This window comes from Cervus canadensis, chromosome 1 (assembly GCF_019320065.1).
Source record: "Cervus canadensis isolate Bull #8, Minnesota chromosome 1, ASM1932006v1, whole genome shotgun sequence".
In the NCBI taxonomy this organism is placed as follows: Eukaryota; Metazoa; Chordata; class Mammalia; order Artiodactyla; family Cervidae; genus Cervus; species Cervus canadensis.
In genome coordinates, this window is record NC_057386.1 from 42,283,233 (window position 1) to 42,308,447 (window position 25,215).

General features: G+C 43.1%; 1 protein-coding gene across 1 annotated transcript; it reads left to right on the forward strand.

Annotated features, from left to right (window-relative positions):
* The first annotated feature begins 8,585 nt into the window (after nucleotides 1–8,585).
* RNF135 (ring finger protein 135) lies at nucleotides 8,586–23,913 on the forward strand. Its single transcript, XM_043480626.1, has 5 exons — nucleotides 8,586–9,025; nucleotides 13,206–13,331; nucleotides 16,397–16,556; nucleotides 19,488–19,577; nucleotides 20,541–23,913. The coding sequence occupies exons 1-5, from the start codon at nucleotides 8,669–8,671 to the stop codon at nucleotides 21,068–21,070; spliced, it is 1,263 nt and encodes a 420-aa protein (XP_043336561.1). The 5' UTR covers nucleotides 8,586–8,668; the 3' UTR covers nucleotides 21,071–23,913.
* Nucleotides 23,914–25,215: the final 1,302 nt, after the last annotated feature.

Consider the following 25,215-nt stretch of genomic DNA (forward strand, 5'->3'; position numbering starts at 1 on the left):
GCGGGAAGAGGGATCCTCCTTCTTCTCCAGAAAGTGACGTCTAAGTTGAAACCTTAAACTGTTCAGAGATTAGTCAAAGGGAAGAGGGCCAGGAAAACACTCTAGGGTAAGGGAGGAAAATGTTCAAAGGCTCCCAGATGGGCAAGAGGAACGGAAAGAAATCGCGGGTGGCTGCAATGTTAGAGAAATAGGTCTAGGCTCTATGATTCTTTATTCCTTTGAGTGACGTGCAGAAAGACATTGTTTTCATTTCAGTGGAGACCCAGAGGGTTGGGAGAGTCTTTAAGAGAGTCTCTGGTTTTTCATGGGATTTTCCTTTGATCCACCGATCAGAGGACGAGCAACATCATCAAGCTGTCTTTCCTGAGGCTTCCTGACTGCCCGGATGAAGACATGGTTGCTTCCTCTTCTGGCTCCTAAAGCACCTTGAAATTGTCTGTTTCAGCACCTGCTGGGCTGTATGTATATTAAGGGTCATGTTACTTGCCTGCCTTTTTTTTTTTTAACCACTCTGTTACACTCTGCTAAGTTCTGAGAATGAGAGAATCAATAAAGGAACTTGTGGTCCAGAGAGGAAGAAAGAGAAGAAAACAGGTAATTTGGGATTCTTAGGAGCCCACTGAAATGTTGTGAAGTAATTAGCCTCCAACTAATAAAAAAAAAAAAAAAAAAGATTACAAAGAAATTAATTTCTAAGGGAAAAAATCAAATTAGAACGCTAGAGAAAACCTCTTTCAAGAATAAAGGATATGTAGATAGATATTGGGGCTTCCCTAGTGGCTCAGATGGCAAAGAATCTGCCTGCAATGTAGGAGTCCTGGATTCAATCCCTGGGTCGAGAAGATTCCCTGGAGAAAGGAATGGCTACCCACTCCAGTATTCTTGCCTGGAGAATTCCAGATATATATATCTGGAATACATATATCTGGAATTCTATATAGATAACAAACCAAAAAATCTTTAGAAAAGAAGGCAAAATGTCACTGAATTGAACACCTAAAAATGATTAAAATGGTAAACTTCCTGTTGATATTTTATCACAATAAAAAATGCATGAAGGTAGATTTTTATTTTTAAAAGGCAAACAAAAAATATTTCCCATAAAGATAAGCATAGATTTCTGACAGAATTGCAGTATAAGAAATACTAAAGAAAGTTCTTTGAGGTAGAAGGAAATGATACCAGACAGAAACTCTGATCTGATCTATAAAGCGTAATAGAAATGGTAAAGATATAAGTAAATAAAAGGCTGCCTATTTAAAGCAAGAATTACATGTGTTATGGTTTATAGCACCTATAGAGGTAATGTATATGACAACTACCTCATGGAGGCCTGGAGGGGAAGTAAATACAACTATTCACTTCAAGCTTCTTATATTTTACATGAAGTGATACAAAATGAAGTCTAAGTAGATTGTGAGAAGTCAGGGATGTATACTGTAATTCTTAATGACTCATAGCATGTAGTACAAAGAGGTATAGCTAAAAAGCTAACAAGGAAATTAAAACAGAATTTTTAAAAGCATTTGATTAACCCAGAAGGCAGGACAGGAAGGACAAAATGAATAAAAAAAATAGATGGGATAAATTGAAAATAAAGAGCAAAAGGGAGACCTGGTCATATCAATAATTAATGCACTCAATATTAGTGGATTAAACACTTACATTAAAGTACATGATTGTCAGAGAACATAAGGAATCATGACCCAATTGCATGCTGTTAAAAAGACATTTTAGGGTACATCCCTGGTGACCCAGTGCTTAGGACTCTGCCCCTCCACTACAGGGGGCACAGGTTCAATCCCTGGTCAGGAGAAGATCCTGCATGTCACAAGGTCTGACTCTTCCTCCATAAAAAGACATTTTAAGACATAGATAAGTTGAAGTAACAAGTATGGAAAAATATACACCATGCAGAAAGTAACAATAAAACGGCTGGAGAGGCTATACTGAGATCAGATAAAGTACTTTTTTCAAGATAAGGAGCAACACCAGAAATAAAGAGTAATGTTTCATAACTATAAAAGGCGTAATTCATTAAAAGACAGAATGGATCATAGATGTGTCATGTGCCTAAAAATATAGCCCCAGAGTACATGCAGCAAAAATGGGCAAAATTTAAGGGAAAAATAGACACATTAATATAATCATTGATCAAAAAAAGAAATCACATGGGAAATTAGATTTATAACTGAATGATAAAAGTTTCAAAATTGAAATGATGTTGCTAAAGCATTAATTAAAGGGAAATGCATAAGAATCAGTGACCTACACAGACAACTCGTGTTTGGCCTTCTCAGATGGTGCAATGGTAAAGAATCCGCCTGCCAATGCGGGAGATGAAAGAGATGGTAGGTTCAATCCCTGGGTCAGGAAGATTCCCTGGAGGGAGGACACATCAACCCACTCCAGTATACTTGCTTGGAACATTTCGTGGACAGAGGATCCTGGCAGGCTACAGTCCATGGGGCCACAAAGAGCCAGAAATGACTTGAGTGAATGAGCACACACACAGGCAACAGAACCTACTGTATAGCACAGGGAGCTATATTCAATATCGTGGGATAAACCATAATGGAAAGGAATATAAAAAAGAATGTATATATGACTGAGTCACTTTCTGTACAGCAGAAATTAACACACTATTGTAAATTACACTTAAATTGGAAAAGAAGAACCAATGACCTACAGCTGTACTGCCCAATATGGTGACAATAGCCACATGTTTTCATTGAGCATTGAAATGTGATTAATGTAACTGAGGAAATGAATTTTTAATTTTACTTCATTTTATCTAATTTTACAATTAAAGAAAATTTATTTTTTGCCATGCCACCTGGTATGAAGGATCTTAGTTCCCCAACCAAGAATCAAGCCCATGCCCCCTGCAGTGGAAGCATGGAATCTTCACCACTGGACTACCAGGAGAGTCCCTAAATTTCAATAATTTAAATTTAAAATAAGAAACTGGAGCAGTGTAAAACATTGTTACTTCAGACACATCTTAGTAGCTTTGGTAAGACATATTTTAATTTAGCCATTGCATTGCATAAGATCTCTATTATTTTAGTTGTGGAAAAAAATTTAATGATATGGAAAAAAGTTAGAACTAAATTTTACAAAAAGTGAAGTATCTTCAATTAAGCTGCCAAATGATTACTTGGAGAACATGAGATTTTTTTTTCTAATAATGTCAGAGATCAACTGATTCAAAATTTGAAAAAACTGTAGACTTTTTTTTTTTTTAGTTTTAAGTGAGTTATGTGATACTAGACTAACAATGAATAATATGGGTAAGTTTTGTTTCAAAGGACTTTTACATTTATGAGGAAATGTCAATCCACAGCCTAAAAAGTCATGTTGTAGATGTTTTTGAATCTTATATCTCTAAGAAAAGAATTTCAGGTAGATATGGAAAACCCAATCTTTATTGTGACAGAGGGTTCCTTTAGCTATGTTAGGTCAAAAATTCAAATGTTGAAATTTTAAAATAAGGTTCTGATGATTCTCATGACTTTGTTCCATTGTATGACACAAAGTAAAAATATTTATGTTCAGTTTTTTGAAGCAGACTATGAAAACTGTCATGGATACAATTGTTAAAATTGCTCAGCATGTACATGAGAATGCTATGAAGCACTGCCAATTTATAGAACTGTTGAAAGATATGGAAGACAATTCAGTGAGCTCGTATTTTTTTAATTGAGTTTTGAACAAGTTTTACAATTATTTAATGTACTGTTCATTTCAACTCAAGATTTTCTTGAAACTAAAGGAGTGCTTGCAAAATAGTCAGTAATCGAAGGCCTAAGGCAGTGTGATTATGTTTTCTCACTGATGTCACACTGCATATGAATGAGCTAATTTTGAAGTTCTAAGAAAAGGTTAATATGTGACTTAGCTAAGCAGTTACAAGAACTTATGTTGAGATGAAAACATTTAATAATACAAATCAGTAATAATTTTTAAAACACTTTCTATCTTGTATTGGGGTACAGCCAATTAACAATGTTGTGATAGTTTCAAGTGAACAGCAAAGGGCCTCAGCTACACATATACATGTTTCCATTCTCCCCCAAACTCCCCTCATATCCAGGCTGCCCCATAACATCGAGCCAAGTTTCATGTGCTATACAATAGGTCCTTGTTGGTAATAATGACAATTTTATACACTTTTCTAACATGAATCAATATACAGAACACTTTAATTATAACCAGGAGTAATATAAATTGTCCAAAAAAGCTGTAAGAGGAATTTGCAGGACACTTGATACTGAACTTGCTCTTAAATTTATATAGTCTCCCTTTAAAATAATACTAGTTTACACTAGAGTTTGCAAATTTATTCAACTTGGAGAGGCACAGTTTTCAAACTAATATGCTTTTCTTTAAAGTTAAAGCAATTGGAGAAGGAAACAGCAACTCACTCCAGTATTCTATTCTTGCTTAGGAAATCCCATGGATATAGGAGCCGGGTGGGCTATAGTTCATGGGGTCAAAAAGAGCAGCTGAGTAGCTTTCATTTCACCTCCATATATACATAACTTTAATATCATACCCATTGAGCAAAATAAGTTTCATAAAGGTGTTTCAGACCTTATTTAATCTAAATTAGACCTTTTGTATCCAGAACAACAACAATGTTCAAAATTTCACAGGTGTTTTATTATTTTATTAGTCCAATATTAAACATTTAAAATGCCTGTTCATAAGACTTGTTTTTGATAAGTTTATCTTTAGTGTATTATTTTCCAGATAAATACAATAAATAAATAAAATAAAATAAAGTTAAAGCAATTATCCCCAGAAGATGAAACAGTTTTGTCAAGGCAAATGTGATATTAAATGGTTCGTTTTCTTATTGTTTTGAAATTTTTTTTTCTGGATTCTGGATACAAGTCCTTAGAGATATAGGATTTGCAAATATTTTCCTCCAGTCCATAACTTTTCATTCTTTTAACAGTGCCAGTGAAGTCTTAAATCAAGGCATTGAGGTCAGGGTTTGTGATTTCCTTCATTTAATGCAGATTTTTGTTGGTGACAAAGTTTGGCATTAAAAATAGGGTGGCTTATATTTGTGTGTTCTGCATTCCTATAGAGTGGAAATATGGGTGATGTATGTTTGGTGAAAATTAATTCAGGGAAAACTAACCAGGAGTCAGGAGGCCAGAAGCAGGAAGCTCTATCAGGTACATATAACTCCATGTCAATACAGACCCCTATAGGAAGAGATGGACCTTGCATCACCAGCAGGAAGTGACACTGCTTTATTTCTGCCAGCAGGGGGCAGAAAGATTTTTTTTTTTCCTCGCCTGGCAACAGCTCAGCCAATAAAAAGCCACTGTACTTCAAACTCCTCCAATGGACCTTTTGTTTCTAGAAGTCTATCCCAACTTCCCCTCCTTCTCCATAATAAGAGTTTCCTGTCCTTTGCATAACTGGAGTTGTATGTGGTTCACCATAGTTCCCTGTCCTGAATTGCAATTCTTTGCTGCTCCCAAATAAACCCCTTTTGCTGGTAAAATAACTGGCTGTTTTATTATTTTAGGTTAGCAGTTTACTGACGTTTCCCCTGACAAAATATGCTTTGTCCCTGAAGTGAGAACAAAAGAAAGGAGCCCTGACAGAATATATTAATGGCGGTTGCATACAAACTCAAGACCCTTGTCCTTTCCCATCTGACTTAGCATTAGAGCTCAGCATCACAGGGATGTATATTAACATATCCACTCGAATTTAACAACGATGACCGACTCTCTCTATATAGAAGATGAGTTTGATCTGACCAACCGGTTTAACTACGAGAACTGGCACCGCCAATTAGATTGTGTGGCATATATTTTACCTGTACTGAATGAGCTAAATTCACAGCTCCAAACTTTCAAAGGACATACATTTCAAGTATTTAAGATACAAGTATCTTTCCAAAAAATTCGATTAACAAAGGTCTATATAAATGATCAATATTCTAATTCTCCTAGGCCTTTCTGAGTATATCAGGTTAAACAAAGTGCCTCTAAGTAAAAGAGTAACTGGTATAATTGATAGTGTCTGATCTGAGTTCAGTTCCTGGTTCAGGAAGATCCCCTGGACAAGGGAATGGCAACCCACTCCACTAGTCTTGCCTGGAGAATTCCGTGGACAGAGGAGTTTGGTGGGCTACAGTCCATGGGGTTGCAAAGAGTTGGACGCAACTGAGCAACTTTCACATTTTTTTCAAAGTCTTTTTAGTCTACCTCCCAGAAAATGAGAAAGTGGTTAATTCCAATAACTTTTGCAACACAGGTGGTTTCAAATTCTTTGCTTTTAACAAAAAAATAAACGAAAATCTAATCAAGTTGTCAGCTGAGAGGTTATTGAAAATAATGTCTGGTGGTGGATCACCATGCTCTTTTTTTCACATATAGATAGTGCAGACTTTGATGAGCAGCGCTAAAGAGTATTTCTTGTCATTTCCAGTGTTGGAAGTAGCCACAAATTTATATTATCTGGTACCTATTTTGATCCCAGGCAATATGGGGTGAAATAAAATATAGGACATTTTTAGTTCATTGCAACAGATAACAGAGATAAGGGTCCTGGTCTCTGCCATTCAGGTATTGCTCTGTAAGCCTGAAAGTTCATTTGCCTCTTGGGGACTTTGCTCTTCCAGCTCTTATATGTTATGTGTTTGTCATGCACATAAGACTAGAATAAGAGAGGAGGAAGAGAGAAAGCCCCACCAGGGCCAGGTGTGCTCCCTCAAGAAAACAGACTTTAGTTATTTTCATCCTGAAGTCTAGCAGGTAATGCGCTTTCAGCCAGCAGGGAGCAGTAAGGCAACAGTGGCACAATTCTGCATGTGATAACGATTTTAAAAGTCTAAAGCTCACCTAACTTTGGCTACACGTTAGAATCATCTGTGTGTGTGTGCTCAGTTGTGTCCGACTCTTTGCAGCCCCATGGCCTGTGGTCCACCAGGTTCCTCTGTCCCATGGAGTTTTCCAGGCAAGAATACAGGATCAAACCGGTGTCTTTTTTTTTTTTTTTTAATAAATCTTTATTTTTTTTTTTTCATTTATTTTTATTAGTTGGAGGCTAATTACTTTACAAAACCGGTGTCTCTTGCATCTCCTGTATTGGCAGGTGGATTCTTTACCACTAGTGCCACCTGAGAAGCCCCGGAATCATCTGGGTTAGGTTTTAAAAACTACCCATGCCGGGTTTCCACCCTAGACAAAGAAATCAGACTTTAAAGCGCTTGCTAGCTACCTGCACCCAGTCTTCTTCAATCCCTCACTGCTTGATGGAGTAGCTGAATGACACCTAGTGGGCGCATCTCAGAAAACAAGTTCTTGAATCCTCTCCTTTTTCTTCTCCAGGTTGCAATTTAATGGGGGTTGGGGAACATAAAGCTAAAGAAAATTTTGGGGATATCAGCACATTTCTTTCTTTTTAAAAAATTTTATAGTTTTAATGAGCTGGCTTTTCTCTTTTTTAATCGGAGGATAGTTGCTTTACAATACTGTGTTGGTTTCTGCTGTACACCAAGAATCAGCTTTAAGTACACATACATTCCCCTCCCTCTTGAGTCTCCCTCACATCACAGAGCACTGAGCCCAACTCCCTTTGCTAACAGCAGCTTCCCACTAGCTATCTACTTCACATCTAGTAGTGTATATATGGGGCTTCCCTGGTGGTTCAGCAGTAAAGAATCTGCCTGCAATGCAGGAGACAGCAGGTTCCAACCCTGGGTGGGGAAGATCCCCTGGAGGAGGACATGGCAACCGACTCCAGTATCCTTGCCTAAAAAAATCCAATGGACAGAGGAGCCTGGTGGCCTACAGTTCATGGAGTCACAAACAGCCGGACATGACTCAAGTCACTGAGCACTAGCATGAATGTAGCCCATGCGACTCTCTCAATTTCCCCGCCTTCTCCCCTCACTGTGTCCACCAGTCCGTTCTTTATGCCTGTGTCTCTATTCCTGCCCTGAAAATAGGTTCAACGGTACCTTTTTTTTTTTTTTTTTAAGATTCTATATGTGTGTGTGGGAGTTGTTTTTTGTTGTTCAGTTGCTCAGTTGTGTCCGACTCTTTGCAACCCCATGTACTGCAGCAGGCCAGACTTCCTGGTCCTTCACCATCTCCCGGAGTTTGCTCAAACTCATGTCCATTGAGTCCATGATACCATCCAACCATCTCATCCTCTGTCGTCCCCTTCTCCTCCTGCCTTCACTCTTTCCCAGCATCAGCGTCTTTTCCAATGAGTCAACTCTTCGCATCAGGTGGCCAAAGTATTGAAGCTTCAGCTTCAGTCCTTCCAATGCATATTCAGGGTTGATTTCCTTTAGGATTGGCTGGTGTGTGTGTTAATATACAATATTTGTTTTTCTCTTTCTGACTTACTTCACTCTGTATAACAGGCTTTGGGTCACTACAGCCGGACTCAAATTCCTTTCTGTTTATGGCATCGGCCTGTTTCTAGCAGCTTAGGGCGAGCTGATTTCCCAGTGAGCTCGCAGTAGGACTGGAAAAAGGAAACGAGGGTGGACGTGAGCGGCAGCGAAGGAGGAGCAGACCCGCAGAGAGCGAGGGAGGAGCCGGCGAAGACGTAGCGGGGGCAGGCGGTCCCCACGTGGCCCCGACTTCCGCGCCCGAGCCACGGGGGCGGGGGCGGCCTGGGGACCATGGCGGGCCTGGACGCGGGCGGGGCCGTCCCCGTGTGGCTGGCGGAGGAGGACTTGGGCTGCATCATCTGTCACGATCTGCTGGCCTGGCCCGCCACGCTGCCCTGTGGCCACAGCTTCTGCCGCGACTGCCTGGTGGACCTGTGGGACGCGAGGCGCGGCCGGTTCTGCCCCACCTGCCGCGAGGGCGCCCCCGGGCCGCTGCAGCTGCGGAAGAACACCATGCTGGAGGACCTGGCTGACAAGTACAGGCGGGCGGCGCGAGAGCTGGAGGCCCCGAGCCCGTACCCCGGCCCGGAGCCCGGCCCGGCATCTCGCCCGGCGCCCGTACCCGGGCGCCCCACGGCGCAGCCGCGGGTAGGGAGGTGGGACAGGCGGTTGCTCTCTGCCCTCAGCTCATCCGCGCCGCCTGCACCCCGGTACCCTCAGGGCGCTTCCTCTCTTCCTGATTGTTTCCGCTTTCACTTTAGTTTTCTCAGGCTGTACATAGAACCCGTTCTTTGCAAAGTTCAGAGAAATATGAAGAAGCAGGAAAAAAAAAAAAAATCCAAATCTGAAATCCTGTCAACTTACTATCTACCCTGGCCTATTTCCACTTATTTCCTCTCTTTCTGCAGCCTGTCTATCTCTCTGACGATTTTTCAATTCAGTTCAGTCGCTCAGTCGATTTTTAATTGTGCTAAAATTTGCTTACGTTATATAACATAAAATTGCCATTTAACCATTTTTAAACGTACCGTTCGGTGGCATTATATTTACACTGCTGTGCAATGATCAACACGACCGAGTTCCAAAACCTTTTCATCACCACAAACAGTAACTCTGTACCGTTGAAGCAGTGACTTCTCCCTTCGCTCCAGCCCGTGGTACCTTCTCATCTACTTTCTGTCTCTGTGACTTGGCCTCCTCTATGTATTTCATACAAGTGGAATCACGCAGTATTTGCCACTTTGTTTCTAGCCTTAGCTTCTTTCAGTTGCTATACCATTTTCAAGATTCATTTGTGTTGTAGCGTAAATGTGAAATTCATTCCCTTTTTTTTTTTTTTGGTAACTATTCATTCATTTGTTTATTTTCAGTTGCACTGGATCTTCATTGCTATGAAGATTGCTTCATTGCTCAGGCTTTCTAGTTGTGAGTGGGGGCTACTGTCTAGTTGCAGTGTGAAGGCTTCTCATTGCGGTGGCTTTTCTTGTTGCTGAGCACTGGCTCTAGGGCATGCAGGCTTCAGTAGTTGCGGTTCTCCTGCTCTAGAGCACAGGCTCAGAAGTTGTTGGGCAGCAGCTTAATCACTTTGAGGTAGGGGGAATCTTCCCAGACCAGGGATCGAACCCATGTCCCCTAAATTGGCAGGCGGACTTGTATCCACTGGGCCACCAGGGAAGTCTGAACTTCATTCCCTTTTTTGTGGCTGGATAATGATTCCCTTGTTTGATTATACCACTTTTTTTTTTTTAAATCCATTCAAACACTGATGGACATTTGGATTGTTTCCACCCTTTGGTTATCACAAGTAACATTGCCGTAAACATTGGTGTACAGATATCCGAGTTCCTATTTTCAGTTCTTTCCAGTAGGAGCAGAATTTTTGGCTCACATGACAATTCTGTGTTTAGCTAGCTGAGGAACAGCCAAACTGCATTCCACACAACAATATTTTGCATTCCCATTAACAAAGTAGAAGGGTTCCAGTTTTCGTCAACTTTTGCTCCAGGGACTGAGGTCAATTTGCTCCTAGTCTGTTAGCCACCGGGACTTAGGATATTGTCAGTTTACACCATGATCTTTTGCCCCGGACACCTGCAAGTTTGACTCCTCTTGCGGTATTTCTGAGCAATGCCCACCACCTCTCTGGGCTGAGCTTCAAGTTAGGTGAAACAAAGATGAATGAGCACCCTGTGTCATTCCCTCAGACAGCCCCAAGCCTGGTTAGAACAGGCATATGCAATGGTTTGTGACTAAGATCTCTTCTGTGCCTTTGGGAACCAGGACCAGAGTGTCATGCTGGAAATTTTCAGTACTGTCACTGAGCCAGGAAGAGAAATGAGGCAAGTGCAGGTCAGAATGTCACAAAGCTTCCTACTGCCAGTTTGTGTTTTTTTGAGTCAGTGATTGCCAGAGTTCTGCCTCAAAAAGTTGGTTCTGACAGTTTCTGCTTGTTCTGTGATGTTTCTGTGTGTGATGTGTTGGGGCAGGCTAGGGAGTGATGGAGAGCCAGAAAGCTTGGAGCTATCTACTCCTCTTTTTTTTCCCAAAAATAATTAATAGACTTTACTTTTTAGAGCAGTTCTAGATTTATAGAAAATTGAGCAGGTATTGCAGAAAGTGCCCTTACTCCCCTCACATTTTTCCTTATTTATTACTCTCTTGCATTAGTTTGGTTCCTTGGTTACAATTTATGAACCAGTATTTTAAATTTTGATTTATTTTTTTGGCTGCACTGGGTCTTCATCGCTGCCCATGGGCTTTCTCTAGTTGTGTTGAGTCGGGGCTACGCTCTAGTTTCAGTGCTTGGGCTTCTCATTGCGGTGGCTTCTCTTGTTGTGGAGCAGGGGCTCTAGGGCACGAGGGCTCAGTGGCTGCGCTGCACAGGCTTACTTGCCCCGTGGCATGTGGAATCTTCCTGGACTAGGGGTCAATCCCCTGCACTGGCAGGCAGATTCTTAACCACTGGACCACCAGGGGAGTCCTGTGAACCGATATTGATACATTGTCATTTACTAAAATCCATAGTTGCAGTTCACTCCCTGTTGTACCAGTCTATGGATTTTGACAAATGCATGAAGTCAGGTATCTGCAGTTATAGCTATACTGCCTTGAAAACCCCCTGAGCCCCACCTTTCTGTATCCCCTCACCCCCCGCCAACCCCTGGCAGTGACTGATTTTTTTGCTATCTCTTTGGCTTTTCCAGAATGTCATACCATTGGAATCACACAGTATCTAGCTTTCTCAGACTTGTTTCTTTCACTAAACATAATTAAGGTTTGTGGCTTGACTGCTCATTTCTTTTTATTGCCAAATAATATTCCATTGCATGCATGTCCCACAGTTTGTCTATTCACCTTTTAATGGACATATTGGTTGCTTCCTTTTTTTTCCCCCCTTATAATTAAAGCTGTTTTCTTCTTCTTGGTTATAAATACAGCATTGGAAGTTCCCTGGTGGTCCAGCGGTTAGGATTCAGGGCTTTCACTGCCATGGCCTGGGTTCTATCCCTGGTCAGGGAACTGAGACCTTACAAGCCGAGTGGTGTGGCCACAGATGAATAAATACAGCATTATCCCTCAGGTCCTTAAAACTATTTGTTAGTATAGTGACTGAATATACTTTGCATTGGCTTTCAGATTACAATTGCTTATGGATGGTAGGATATTGGATGGTTTAAAATGTTTCTTCTTTCAATTCTGTGCATTTTCTAAATTCAGCACGATAAGTGTGCAGTTTTATGGATAGAAAAAGCACCAACACTTATTTATAAAAGTTTTTAATTTGCTCAGGTGTCTAGATAAGGGCTCCACTTCAGAATTCCAGCTGCCAGAATGTTTAGGAGTGAGACCTGGACATACAAGAACAAACAATGTTACCAGTGGTCAGCCACCTTCCTCTGCAAATTAGTCTGCATATGACTTCTGAAACACCTGCTATTTTGAGGGACATCAGTGCTTCTTAGAGATGAAAAATTAGTTCCAGTTTTTGAGGTTCCAGCATAATTTAAAAAGTGAAAGCTGTCCCCCCAAAGTTATTAAAAACTCTGGTTTATTTAGAGTAGAATGATGAAAATCTTGTATTTCTGTGGTTCTATGTAGGACCCCTTTGGGAGGTAATTCAGATTTCTCCAATGAGTTCTGGGCCCCGCCTGCCCTTGATGCCTCTCCAGGTCTTGAGGTTGTTGCCAGAATATGTTGGTGGCCAAACTTCCTCCCACTCTCAGCCAGGCAGCTGCGCAGATGAAGCTCTGGAAGTGGAGTTGTTTAGCATTCTCATCTGAATGTTTCTTTGAATGTGAAGGACGCCAATAAACAAAAAGAGCTTGCATCTGTACAGCAATCTAGAATCTCCACAATCCTTTCATAGTAGATGCTTTTCACTGTTAAAGGGAACGAGAGGTGGTCGCTTTAATTTTTTAAAGGAGTGGTGAAGACACAGGATGAGTCAGAGGTGAGAGTGGGCCTGAAGCCTGAGCCAAATGCCTTCCACGCAGCTTACCAGCTGCCACCTGCACCAAATCCCCAGGCTCCCACCCTGCTTCCTCTCTGACTTCCCCCGTTCAAAATGACCCCAGTCTTCCCTTCGTGCCTCACTCCCACCCCCCACGCCCCCGGCCCCATCCGATGGATGAACTCTGCTTCCCTGTTATGGCCGCTGAACAACCAGTAGGGGGACGTGGGCATGCGGAAGGTCTGAGGACATTACCTCCTTTTCCTCTAGACATTTTTGTCACTTCCTTGACCGCTTCCTTTATCCAGTGTTTAGGGCTCCCTCTGTCTAGGGCTGGTTCCCGGGTCCAGCTTTATCTTCTGCTTTGCTCTTTTAAAGGTGGAGGCATCAAAGAGCATCACAGAAGTTGACCAGGAGCTGGCAAAGCTGGTGGAACAGCTTATAGATATTGTCAGGAACCTTCAGAGTCCGAGACAACGCCCTGAATCTGAACCAGATAAAGAAGTGAGCATTTTGGCTGTGGTAGGCTCATCTGGGAGAAGAAAGGATGTGCCAGGGGATGGGGCTAGGGACAGCTCCCTGGGACCTCTGGGAAGCAACATGAATATGTTTGCCCTTGAAGGATGCGCTAAATCCCAGTCTTTCACCTTGCAAACACAGATAACTGGGAGTTTGGAATGTTTGAGGTGAGGTGTGAAGGCTTCAAGTAGGCTTGCATCCATCCTTATCACTCCACGTAACCACCTTACTCCCCGAAGATCACCAGTGAGCTCTGTGCAAATCCTGCAGACCTTCTAGCTTTTATTCTCAGTGGCCTTTCAGCCGCCTATGACATAGTTGACCACAACATCATTTTTTTTTTTAATTCTGTATGATTTTTAAGAGCTACATTTCGTTTACAGTTGTTACAAAACATCGGCTCTGTTCCCAGTGTTGTACAACACGTCCTTGTAGCCTAACTCATGCCCAGTAGTTTTTACCGCTCACTCCCGGGCCCCATGTTGCCTCTCTCGCCTCTCTCCCACTAATTTTTTTTTAATATTTATATATATTTAATATATGTGTATACCTTTACAAAACACTGTGTAATAACTGAATATATTTAAAAGACAATGTTTTTTTGAAACCTGTTCTGCCATGACCAGAGATAAAAGATCTTTCCCCCCCTTTTTTCTTTTTTAAAAAATTTCATTATTGGAGTACAGTTGCTTTACACTGTTGTGTTAGTTTCTGCTGTACCACACAGTGAAGCAGCTACACGAACACACACAGTTCCCCCTCTCTCTTGAGCCTCCCTCCCATCCTACTCCCGTCCCACCCCTCGAGGTCACTAGCGAGCACCGAGCTGGGCTCCCTGTGCTATAAAGCAACTTCCCACCAGCTACTGCTGACCACAGATTTGTTTTCTGTATATCAGTGAGTCCGCTGCTTTTCACAACTTCATTCTTCGAGCTTTCTTTCCCCTTAGCTCTGAGATACGAGTCTTCCAGTCTTTTCCCATGTCTCTCTGGCTGCTCCTTTTCCGTCTGTTTGGCAGGTTTACTGTCCTCTGCTCAGCAGTGAAAAGCTGGGATTCCTCAAGGCTGAGTTGTAGGTCACTGTCTCTTTCCCTCAGATGGCCCTGTCCACACCTGTGGCTTTAATTACCCACCCTGTGCACAAACGTAGCTTCAGCCTGGACCCTCCTCTGATCTGGTGTCTTCCTTCTCATCTTTTCCTCTTGGCATCTTAGAGGCACATCACACTTAATCTGTCCTGAACTGTGTCTCCTCTGGGTATCCCATCTGAGCAGCTGACCCTGTAACCATTCCAGGTTCCCAAGTCAGAAATCTGAGGATCATGTTGCCCTCCTCCATCCCCTGGCTAAACATCTCTTGAACCTATTTACTATTCTGGAGCTCCTTAAAAACGTCTCTAATCCAATGCTATGACCATCTCTGATCTGGATTTCTACCAAAGCCTCCTAATCACTCCGTTCTGTTCCCACTATAGTGTCACACTTCTCATCACGGGGCCCATACCATGGAATGTTCTTTTTCGCTGTCATGTAGGTCATGCCTGCTCATCCTTCAGACCTCGACTAGATTATCACTTCCTTGAAGAAGCCTTCACTGATTTCCTTGAACAAGTCAAGTCCCCTTACTAGAAGCTCTCATGTATGTGATTCCATGTACCTTTCATTTGCAGCAGTTGTCACACTTGTGACTTGATAGTGATTGGTACCATAATTTATTAATGTCTTTCTTTCCTCTTCCTAGCACTGGACTCTAAGCTCTAGGAGGGCAGAGACCTTGATGACTTTTGTTCTTTTGTTCACTCCTGTTTTCCCAGGCCTGGCACAGTGCTGGGGATAGAGTAAATGCTCAGTAAATACCCAGAGTATTTGAATGAGTGAATAAATGGGTCCTCAGGGATGCAGTGTGTTGGGGTAGAAAGTCTGAGAGTCTGTCAGTCCTGACGTGGTTACTCACTAGTGTTACGACCTTGGGCCAGTCATTTCATCTTTCTGAGTCTCAGGCTTCTATCTGTAAAACAAGAACAACAAATGATCTGTGGCCTGCTCCTCATTGGTTTAATGGGGAGTTTTTTTTTTTTTTTTAATATCTTGTTTGAAAATGTGCTTAAGCAATGTGAAAATGTGGGAAAATCAAATTAACTGTGGCAATTTAGTTAACTAACCCTAACCCTAATCCTGCAAATGGCGACCCACTCTAGTATTCTTTCCTAGAAAATTCCATGGACAGAGGAGGCTGATGGGCTACAGTCCATGGGGTCAGATGCGACTGAGCGCACACACAGCCCTAACCTTCTTTTGCAAAATGGGGGTGATAAACCCATCTTGGAAGGTTGTTAGGCAATTAGAGGTGAGCAGTGGAAAATACGCAAGAGGTAGTACCTACTCCTGTTATGACTGACCAAAAGAATGGAAAATGGATTTTCCTAAGTTGGGAAGGAGAGTCAAGTCCTGGAGGTAGGAAAGTGGTGAGCAGATGAGAGACTGTGTTGGGGAAAAACAGGACCTGAAGGTAAAGAAAATCAGAGTATGTGTTGGAGGCCCCAGAGACTGGATGCAGGCAGCATGATTGTCTTGGCCCGTGGGAAGAGTTATTATGATAAGATGATAGCAGTCGGGGAAAGACTATTTCAGCCTCTGTGGCTTATCTTAGTGCCTATCTGTATTATTTATTTTGTAAAGCCCCTATAAGATGGGCCTAAAATTTTAAAACTTTTTGGAGGGTATGAGCTTAGAATTCTGTGTCTGTTGTACAGAATACTAGAAAATACGTAGCAGTTTAAGAACCACAACCCAACCATAACCCCATCACCCAGAAATTGCTATTCTCTAATGTCATTGCCATAATAATGTATTCCAGATTGTTTTCAAGGCATGTATTTTGAGGGCCTAATTATATTTTGAAAAACCTGTTGGGAGGTAAGTAGAAAATTATAGATGGTTGGCAGGACTGGAATATATTTGTTGCATTCCTTAAAAGGTTGTCTTTCTTTCTTCCTTCCTTCCCTCCCCCTTCCCCCTCCCTCTCTTTCATTCTGTTCTTATTCATCAATAGACTTTGTTGGAAGGGGTGGACGTTTCCTTGGCTTCTCCCAAACTGAGTTCCAGCCCACCTGAGCGAAAAATGAAAGCTATTCTCCATGACTTAGAAGAGATCCAAGAAAAATTACGAGAAAACTTCACGCAGAAAGGGGCCTTTGAAGAACAAACACAGGGTGAGTTGATGTTATTTGGTAGAGGAGGTTGGATTATGGAAGCTGGGGCAGTGTTCCATGGCTTCGTTTTGAGGGAACAGGATCTCTGAGCCCAGCTGCGTGTTCCCTGGGATGTGAATGAGGAAGGAGTGGGCTGAGCTATTTTTGTGGCTGGATGTGTTTTTGGACCTGACTGGAGGTGTGATGTAACACAGGCCCTTAATAGACAGAAACTCATTTTCTAAGACTTATAAATCCAGAACCTAGACCTGATTTTGCTAGCTCACTGCACACCTATTTTGCTTGAGGAGATTCAGAAATAGGCAACTTTTTAATTTTTCACTAGTAAATGTCTTATTAATGAAGAATGCAACTTTGTATACAGTTCTTGATAAATTCTATTCAACTATAATCTCTGACCAGTGTTAACATGTTAAGTAGTAACAATGTAGATTATAACAGAACTTTGCTGGTGGCACAGTGGGTAAGAATCCGCCTGCCAGTGCAGGGGAAACTGGTTCAATCCCAGGTCGGGGAACTAAGATCCCACATGCTGAGAAGCAGCTAAGCCCGTGCAACACAACTACTTAGCCTCTGCTCTAGAGCCCGAGAACCACAACCACCGACGCCCGCACGCCCTAGAACCCACGTTGTGCCACAAGGGAAGTCACCGCAGTGAGAAGCCTGAGACCGCAGTTAGAGAGCAGCCCCCGTTCACTGCAACTTCAGAAATAAAATGGTTTTTTAAACAATCCAGCTTAGAAAATTCAAGTATGTCTTAGCAAGTACGATTTTTATTATCTTGGCTATTTTTGTTTTTTTAAAGCTTATTCCGCTGTAGGGGAAAGAGGAGTCTTTTTTGGGGGGGACGGCAGCTTCAAGGCACGTGGAGTCTTAGTTTCCCTAACCTGGGATAGAACTTGCACCCCCTGCACTGGAAACTCACAGTCTTAACCATGGGACTGCCAGTCGTCGTTGTGAACCTCCAGGGAAGTCCCTATTTTGGCTGTTTTGATTTTGATTGTTTGGGCCAGTCCAGGGCAGCTTTAAAACACAAGATCTGAATATTTCCTGAACCATCATTCCCTGAAGTTCTCACAAGATTGTTTTTAAGACAATAGATTAGCTGTTCTTCAAGTCAGCCCTTTAACAGCTGCTAAGCAATTTGGCTGCCTCCTCACAATGGTTTCCTTTGACCCTATGTAAATAGACCATGAGCTGCCACGGAAATCACGCAAACAGCACAGTGTTTCTCGAGGCATGGCCCAGGACTTTCTGTAACACTACAAAGAATGCAGATAATCTCCAGTTTGTTAGCCTATTTTTTTTTTCTAATGTGTTTTTTCTGACTTTGATATCAATATTATGCTCACGTCATAGTATTAAGTAAAAATCTTCTCACCCTTAAAAAATGAAAATTCAGAATCCAGGCCCCGTTGCCAAACTATTGAGCTAGCATCTCTGGGACTAAGTACCAAGGATTTGTATTTTTACCAACTTTGCGGGGGGTTTTAATGCATACTACAGTTTTTATAACCATTTTGGGCTTACCCAGTATGGGTGATTATTTGTAATACAAATTTAATTATTGGGGAGTGCAGTTGCCCCTTGAACCCATGAGGATTAGGGGCACCAAAAACTTAAAACTGCCCCAAAACTTAATTTCCAGTAGCCTGCTGTTGACTGGACGCCATACTATAGCGTGAACGGTTGATTAACACACACTTCGTATGTTTTGTGTACTATACACTATATTCTTACAGTAAAGCAGGTTAGAATAAAAGAAAATGTTATTAAGAAGAGCATAAGGAAGAGAAAATACATTTACAGTACTGTACTGTATCTATCTACACTGTAAGTTTACATCATCCAACTCTTCCGTTCAGTTTATGCTGCTGTCCCTTCAGGATACAAATGGGGAAGATTTCACCTTCATGGTCCATATCCTAGCATTTCTCTTACTTTCCCTTCTGCCACTTCCTGTGGTCATTGTAAGCACACAGTGGCTTTAAGGTAATAATAAAATTTAGTACAGTTTGGGGTTAGCTCAGTCACTCAGTCATGTCTGGCTCTTTGCAACCCCATGAATTGTACCCCACCAGGTTCCTCTGTCCATGGGATTGTCCTGGCAAGACTACTGGAAGGGGTTGCCATTTCCTCCTCCAGGGGATCTTCCTAATCCAGGGACTGAAGCCTCATCTCCTGAGGCTCCTGCATTGGCAGGTGGATTCTTTACCACTGAGCCACCTGACAAGCCTTGGGATTAGCAGGTATAACTATTATATACAGGATGGGTAAACAACAAGGCCCTACTGTATAGCTCAGGGAGTTATATTCAGTAGCCAGTGATGAATCGTAATGGAAAAGAATATGAACAAGAATATATATATGCATACATGAATCACTTTGTTGTATAGTAGAAATTAACACAACACTAAATCAACTATACTTCAATAAAATGAAAACCAAACTTCAATATATTGAGAGGAAATAGGTATCAGCAGTTGTGGTGAATCTCATTTCAATTCATATTTCCCAGTTTAATAACGGTTTAAAGCATTGACCTGAGGAAAAAAAAAAAATAAAGCATTGACCTGAGGTCATGGAGATTCTGGGGGTGAGGGTGCTGTGATCTCCTGGAACCATATTAGTTAATTTATTTGATAAATATGCTTTAAATACTTCCTATGTACATGGCAATGGGTAAATGCTTAGAATACAGAGATGAATAAAATCTCTGCCAGCAAGGAGCATAGGACTCAGTGTGGGGGGGGTGGAGTCCACAGTAAGAATATGGGACTAGATACACCTAAGCTGGATGTACTCCCTGATCAAATGCTGATGATGAGAAAGACAAGCTGTGTGTGTTGATCATGATGTTTGGATATCTTCTATGTGCCTTTTTTTTTCTGATGGGACTATCTCCCTCTCCCAATGTGTTTGATTCCATAGTTGAACTCCCAGAAGTTCCATCTTCTTCCTCATGCCCACCGCCTGACCAGAGCCGCCTTGCACCCAAGAAGGCTTCCTCGTTTGCTCGATGTAAGTATGTGATCCGCCTATAGCGCGGGTTTGACTTGGTGGAGCAAGGAGCTATAAGAGCATGTTGTGTCCATCTCTCTGCTGTTAGACCCCTTGGCTTGTTCCTCCACACCTGGCCCCTCCCCATGGGGAGCTGATGACAAAGGCAAAAGGGGTTGAAGACTCCCGAATTCCAGGCTGAGCCAGACCCCTGAGCTCTCAGAACACAGGCAACCTTTGGGCATCCATGCCAGAGCCACCACTTACAGCCAACTGCCAATGCCCCAACCTGGCTAAACTACCATCACTGCCCAAGTCTGGAATAATCCTTGAGGGCATGGATCCTGGAGCCAACTGCTCCACTCACTAGCTGTCTGATCTTGGAGAAGTCATGTAACCTCTCAGAGCCTCAGTTCCCTCATCTGTAAGATGGAGATAGTAGTACTTACTTCCTTGTGGGATTGTCATCAGGGTAAGTGAGTAAACGTGTGTAAATATGAGTTTCAGTAGGAATGCTGTGTATTAGCAATTATTTACTCCCTTAGTGGAAAACAGTATGGAATATACAAAATGAATAAGACATGAGCCTTAATCAGGAAGCTTAGTATAACCAGAGAGATGTAAATAGCCATGGTCATCAATCACTCTACTCTTGGTAGAAAATGGTAAGTATCACTAGAGATCAGGTAAAGCATTAGGGGAAGAGCAAGAGGTGACTTTTGTGGGGTGAGCTTCACAGACAGCTTCCTGAAAGAAGGCTCATCGGTAAGTAGAAATGAAGGTGGGAGAGGCAGGTATTGTTACTAGAACAGCATCAGGGGTATGTATAACAAGGTTCCACTGTAAGTTGACATTCCGACTGTAATGCTAGTATAAGTAAAACTGTATCGCATTCAAAGATACACAGATGCTTTTCGCTATTTGAGGACCTCGTAGCATGAACCATCAGAGCTGACTGGTCATGTTCTGGTTTTTTTCCTCCAGGGGCCATCAGTCCAACCTTTGAGCTTCGGAGCCTCTCCTGTAATCTAGTGGTGTCCACGGACCTCCGGACAGTGACTGTGTCTGACTTCCCAAAGCTCAATTCCTGGAGTCCTGAGAGGTTTGCCTCCAGCCAGGCCTTGTGTTCCCAGGCCCTCTCTTCCGGGCAGCATTACTGGGAAGTGGACACTCAGCGTTGTAGCCACTGGGCAGTCGGGGTAGCTTCGCGGGGGATGAGGCGTGACCAGATCCTGGGAAGGACCACGGACTCCTGGTGTGTAGAGTGGAAAGGGACCAGCAAGCTCTCTGCATGGTGCATGGTCAAGGAAACTGTCCTCGGCTCAGACAGACCTAGTGTGGTGGGCATCTGGCTGGACCTTGAGGAGGGAAAACTTGCCTTCTATTCCAAGGCAGATCAGGCGAAGCCTCTCTTTGAGTGCCCGATCTCTGTCTCTTGTCCTCTACACCCTGCCTTCTGGCTGTATGGCTTATACCCTGGAAATTCTCTGACTATTAGGCAAATGAATGTGTAAACATTCCCCGGGTGTTAAAGCACATCGATTTCTGGGTCTCTCTGACTTTTAGCAGGGTGGCAACTTAAGAATCCCATTTTCAGCACTTCCCTGGTGGTCCAGACGGTTAGGAATCCACCTGCCAATGCAGGGGACATGGGTTCAGTCCCTGATTCCAAAAGATCCCACGTGCCACAGAGCAGCTAAGCCAGTGCGCCATATCTACTGAGTGCTGGAGCCGTGGAGCCCATGCCCGGCAACGACAGAAGCCACCACAGGGAGAAGCCAGCACACCCCAAGGAAGAATAACTCCCGCTCACCACAACCAGGGCCCTGCCCAGCCAAAAATAATTTTTAAAAATAAAGAAAGGAATCGCAAACAAATAAGGAATGAACTTTCAAAGTTGAGGGATGCAAAGTAACTGTTTAACTTGGCTAACTTGCATTGTTCAAACCCTCCTGGTCCAAAGAAAGGACAGGCTCTTGAGTAGGAGATAATATCTAAGCCCTTGGAATCTCCTGCCTGATAAGATTGTCTTTATCGGAGGCCCTTGGGCCACTCAGTATCAGCTCGATCTCTGGAGGAGCTGGAAACTAAGATCAGCCATATGAGCAGTGATTCTGCCTACAAAATAAAGTGACTCAGTGTCCGACTCTTTGCGACCCTGTGGACTATAGCCTGCCAGGCTCCTCCACCCATCGGATTTTCCAGGCAAGAATGCTGGAGTGGGTTGCCATTTCCTTCTCCAGGGAATCTTCCTGACCCAGGGATTGAACCCAGGTCTCCCTCATTGCAGGCAGACTCTTGATCATCTGAGCCACGGGGCAATCTGCCTACCGTGAGCCAATCTAGGCTTTGGACACTGAGTCTTGGATGTGCTTCCCTCGTTGGCAGTATTCCGTGTGTGTTGTCACACATCATGCTGGGAGAATTAAGCAATGGCCCTATAATGAGAGGGCCTTTTTCCATGTCTGATTTTAACCTATATCCTTTCATTGTAATAAACTGTAGTCACAAGTATAGCAGCTTTGCTGAATTCTGTGAGTCCTTCTAGTGAATCACTGACAATGAGATTGATTTTGGGGGTCCTCCTCCCCACCCACAGGGGGCATGCTGTCAGGCATGTGTAATGTTATTAGCACACATTCAGTGGCTTCAAACAACACACATTTACAATCTCAAGGCTTCTATGGGCCAGAGTCAGGGTACAGCTTAGCTGAGGCTTCTGTTCTGGAGTCTTGAAAGCTGCAGTCGGAGTGTGAACTGGGGCCGGGTGACGTGGAGGCTCCCCTGGGGAAGGACTTGCTTCCAAACTCACGTGGTTGTTGGCAGTATTCAGTTCCTTGTGGGTTTTCAGACCGAGGACCCCAGTTCCTTACCCAGTGGGCCTCTGCAACGTAGCTGCTTACTTCATCAAAGCCACAGAGGGAGATCAAGTCTCCCAAAAGGTGGACATTCAATCTTTTAACAACTTTAATTTTTTAAAAAATCGTTAACTTTTAATGGAAGAGTAGTTGCTTTATAATACTGGTTCGGTTTCTGCCATACATTCAAGGGGGGGGGGGGCATCTATATACCTGTGGCTAGTTCATGTTGGTGTGTGATAAAAATGTTTTTTAATTTATTTAGTTTTGGCCATGCTGCATGCGGGCTTTCTCCAGCTGCGGTGCGCAGGCTTCTCATGCAGTGGCTTCTCTTGTGGAGCACGGGCTCTCGAGCACAGGTTCAGTAGTTGTGGTTCAGGGGCTGAGTTGCCTCATGAATTGTGGGATCTTCCCAGACCAAGGGATCGAACCAGTGTCTTCTGAGTTGGCAGGTAAATTCTTAATCTCTGGACCACCAGGTCAGTCCCGACATTAAATCTTCTGTAATGTAACCACACGGACATATAACCAACGCATCCCTTCACCTTTGCCTTTTTCTGTTGATTAGAAGCAAGTCACGGGACCTGCCCACATTTAGGGGTGGGGATTCACAAGAGCATGAATACCAGGAAGTGCGGGGGCGGGTCCTTACAGTCTGGCCAGCACATGGTATCATCTCATACTTGATTTCCCCCATTTCTTTAGAACCATTTTAGCCCATAACAGAACAGATAGAGAAAACTACACAAAACACATGTGCAGCGTAAGGAATAATCATTATTGTTATTAAGCACCCTTTACACTTCAGGTCAAGAAATAAAACCCTGCTACCAACCCCAGAGGCTCTTTCCCCATTCCAGTTACAAAACCCTCTCTCCACCTAAAAGGCATCTTGACTTTTACAGTAATCACTTGCTTGCATTTCTTTAGAGTTTTAGCACCCAAACATGCATCTTTAGCACAAACTCAAAGAAAAAAAAAAAAACAAACCCTGATATATCTTAACAGCTTTGTTGAGATATAATTTGCGCACTATAAAATTCACCTATTTAACGTGTACAAATCAATGTGTTTTAGTATATTTAGAGCTGTGAAACCATCACCATAATCTAATTTTAGAACATTTTCATCACTCCCCATAGAAAGAACCCTCATACCTATTAACATTTGCTATGTCTTTGAAGTCACCTGATCTACAGCCTTCCCCTCCCTTTCTTCGCCTTACAATCCATCTGTAGGCCCCCAGGTTGCATGAGCACCTGCTGGAGAGATGGAATCCAGCTCTGCTGGGCTGGGTTGAACAGAAAGTCTTGCTACACAAACCAGCCAGGTGACCTCTGACAGTGCATTTCGCCTCTTTGTCTTTCCTCTGTAAAATGGAAATCATTATTATTGGCCCTTCCTTCTGTTCCTCGAAGTGTTGCAAAAGAATTAAAGTTACAGGTGAAGACGTTGGAAGAATGCCAGGGTGGTTATAAACACGGCAACAATGACAGAACTATATTTTCTTTCTCTTTTTTTGGCCACACCATGCGGGACCTTAGTTCCCTGACCTGGGATTGAACCTGTGCCCCCTGCATTGCAAGTGCAGAGTCTTAGCCATTGGACTGCTAGGGAAGTCTCAGAACTATACTTTCACATCGCCTACCTTGGTCTCTGGTGCTTCTCTGGTAGCTCAGCTGATAAAGACCACCTGATTCAGGAGACCCCAATTCAATTCCTGGGTCGGGAAGATCCCCTGGAAAAGGGATAAGCTATCCACTCCAGTATTCTTGGGCTTTCCTGGTGGCTCAGAAGGTAAAGAATTCTCCTGCAATGCAGGAGACCTGAGTTCAACCCCTGGGTTGGGAAGATCCCCTGGAGGAGGGCATGGCAACCCACTCCAGTATTTTTATTTTTTCCCACTCCAGTATTGTTGCCTGGAGAATCCCCATGGACAGAGGAGCCTGGCAGGCTATAGTCCATGGGGTCACAAAGAGTCGGAGAGATTAAGCACAGCAGAGCACCTTGGTTTCTAACATCTTTAGATTCACATTCATTTCCACACATGTTCTTGGAAACAGGAGCACCAGAATTCTTCCCCCATGATCTATTCATTTGCTCTCTGAGCCTCATAAACTACCCTGTGTGATGAGTATTATCACCTTTTTTTAACACTTGAGAGAGGGGAGTGGGGGCCTGGACCAACCTAGGGGTTTGGGCAGGATCAGTCAGCTGAGCATGGCAGATCTGGGAGCCGGCCCAGTGTTCCCACTCTCCAAGTCTCAAAGCTTAACATCCTTTGATAAGATCCTGGCTGAGACCCAGACCTGGCTGTCCACTTTGATAAGATGCAGAACTGAAGCCATGAGATGCCCTTTCTTCCATGGTCGTTGGTGTCAGGTCTCAGCGTAGTGGCCTCGAGTTCCTAAGCAGGGCCAGGGCCTCTCTCTTTGTGCCAAATGACCATTAAAAGGCTCTCTGTTCTCACTTCCTGCTTTGTGGAGCCTTTATCGGGTCACCCAGAGTCACCTTGATGTTTGCCTTTCATTTTTTAAAAAAGTGTTTTACTTTATTATTTATTTATTTGGCTGTGCTGAGTCTTAGTTGCAGCACGTGGGATCCAGTTCCCTGACCAGGGGTGGAACCCAGGCCCTGCATTGGGAGCACAGAGTCCCAGCCACTGGGCCACCAGGGAAGTTCCTGATGTTTGCCTTTTAAAACTTAGAATCTAGAGGCCAGGGTTTTAGCCTATTGAAGTCTTTTGGTTAAATACCATCCTCTCAGGTGGTGTGGATAATGGGGCCTCTGTCAGCGTGGGG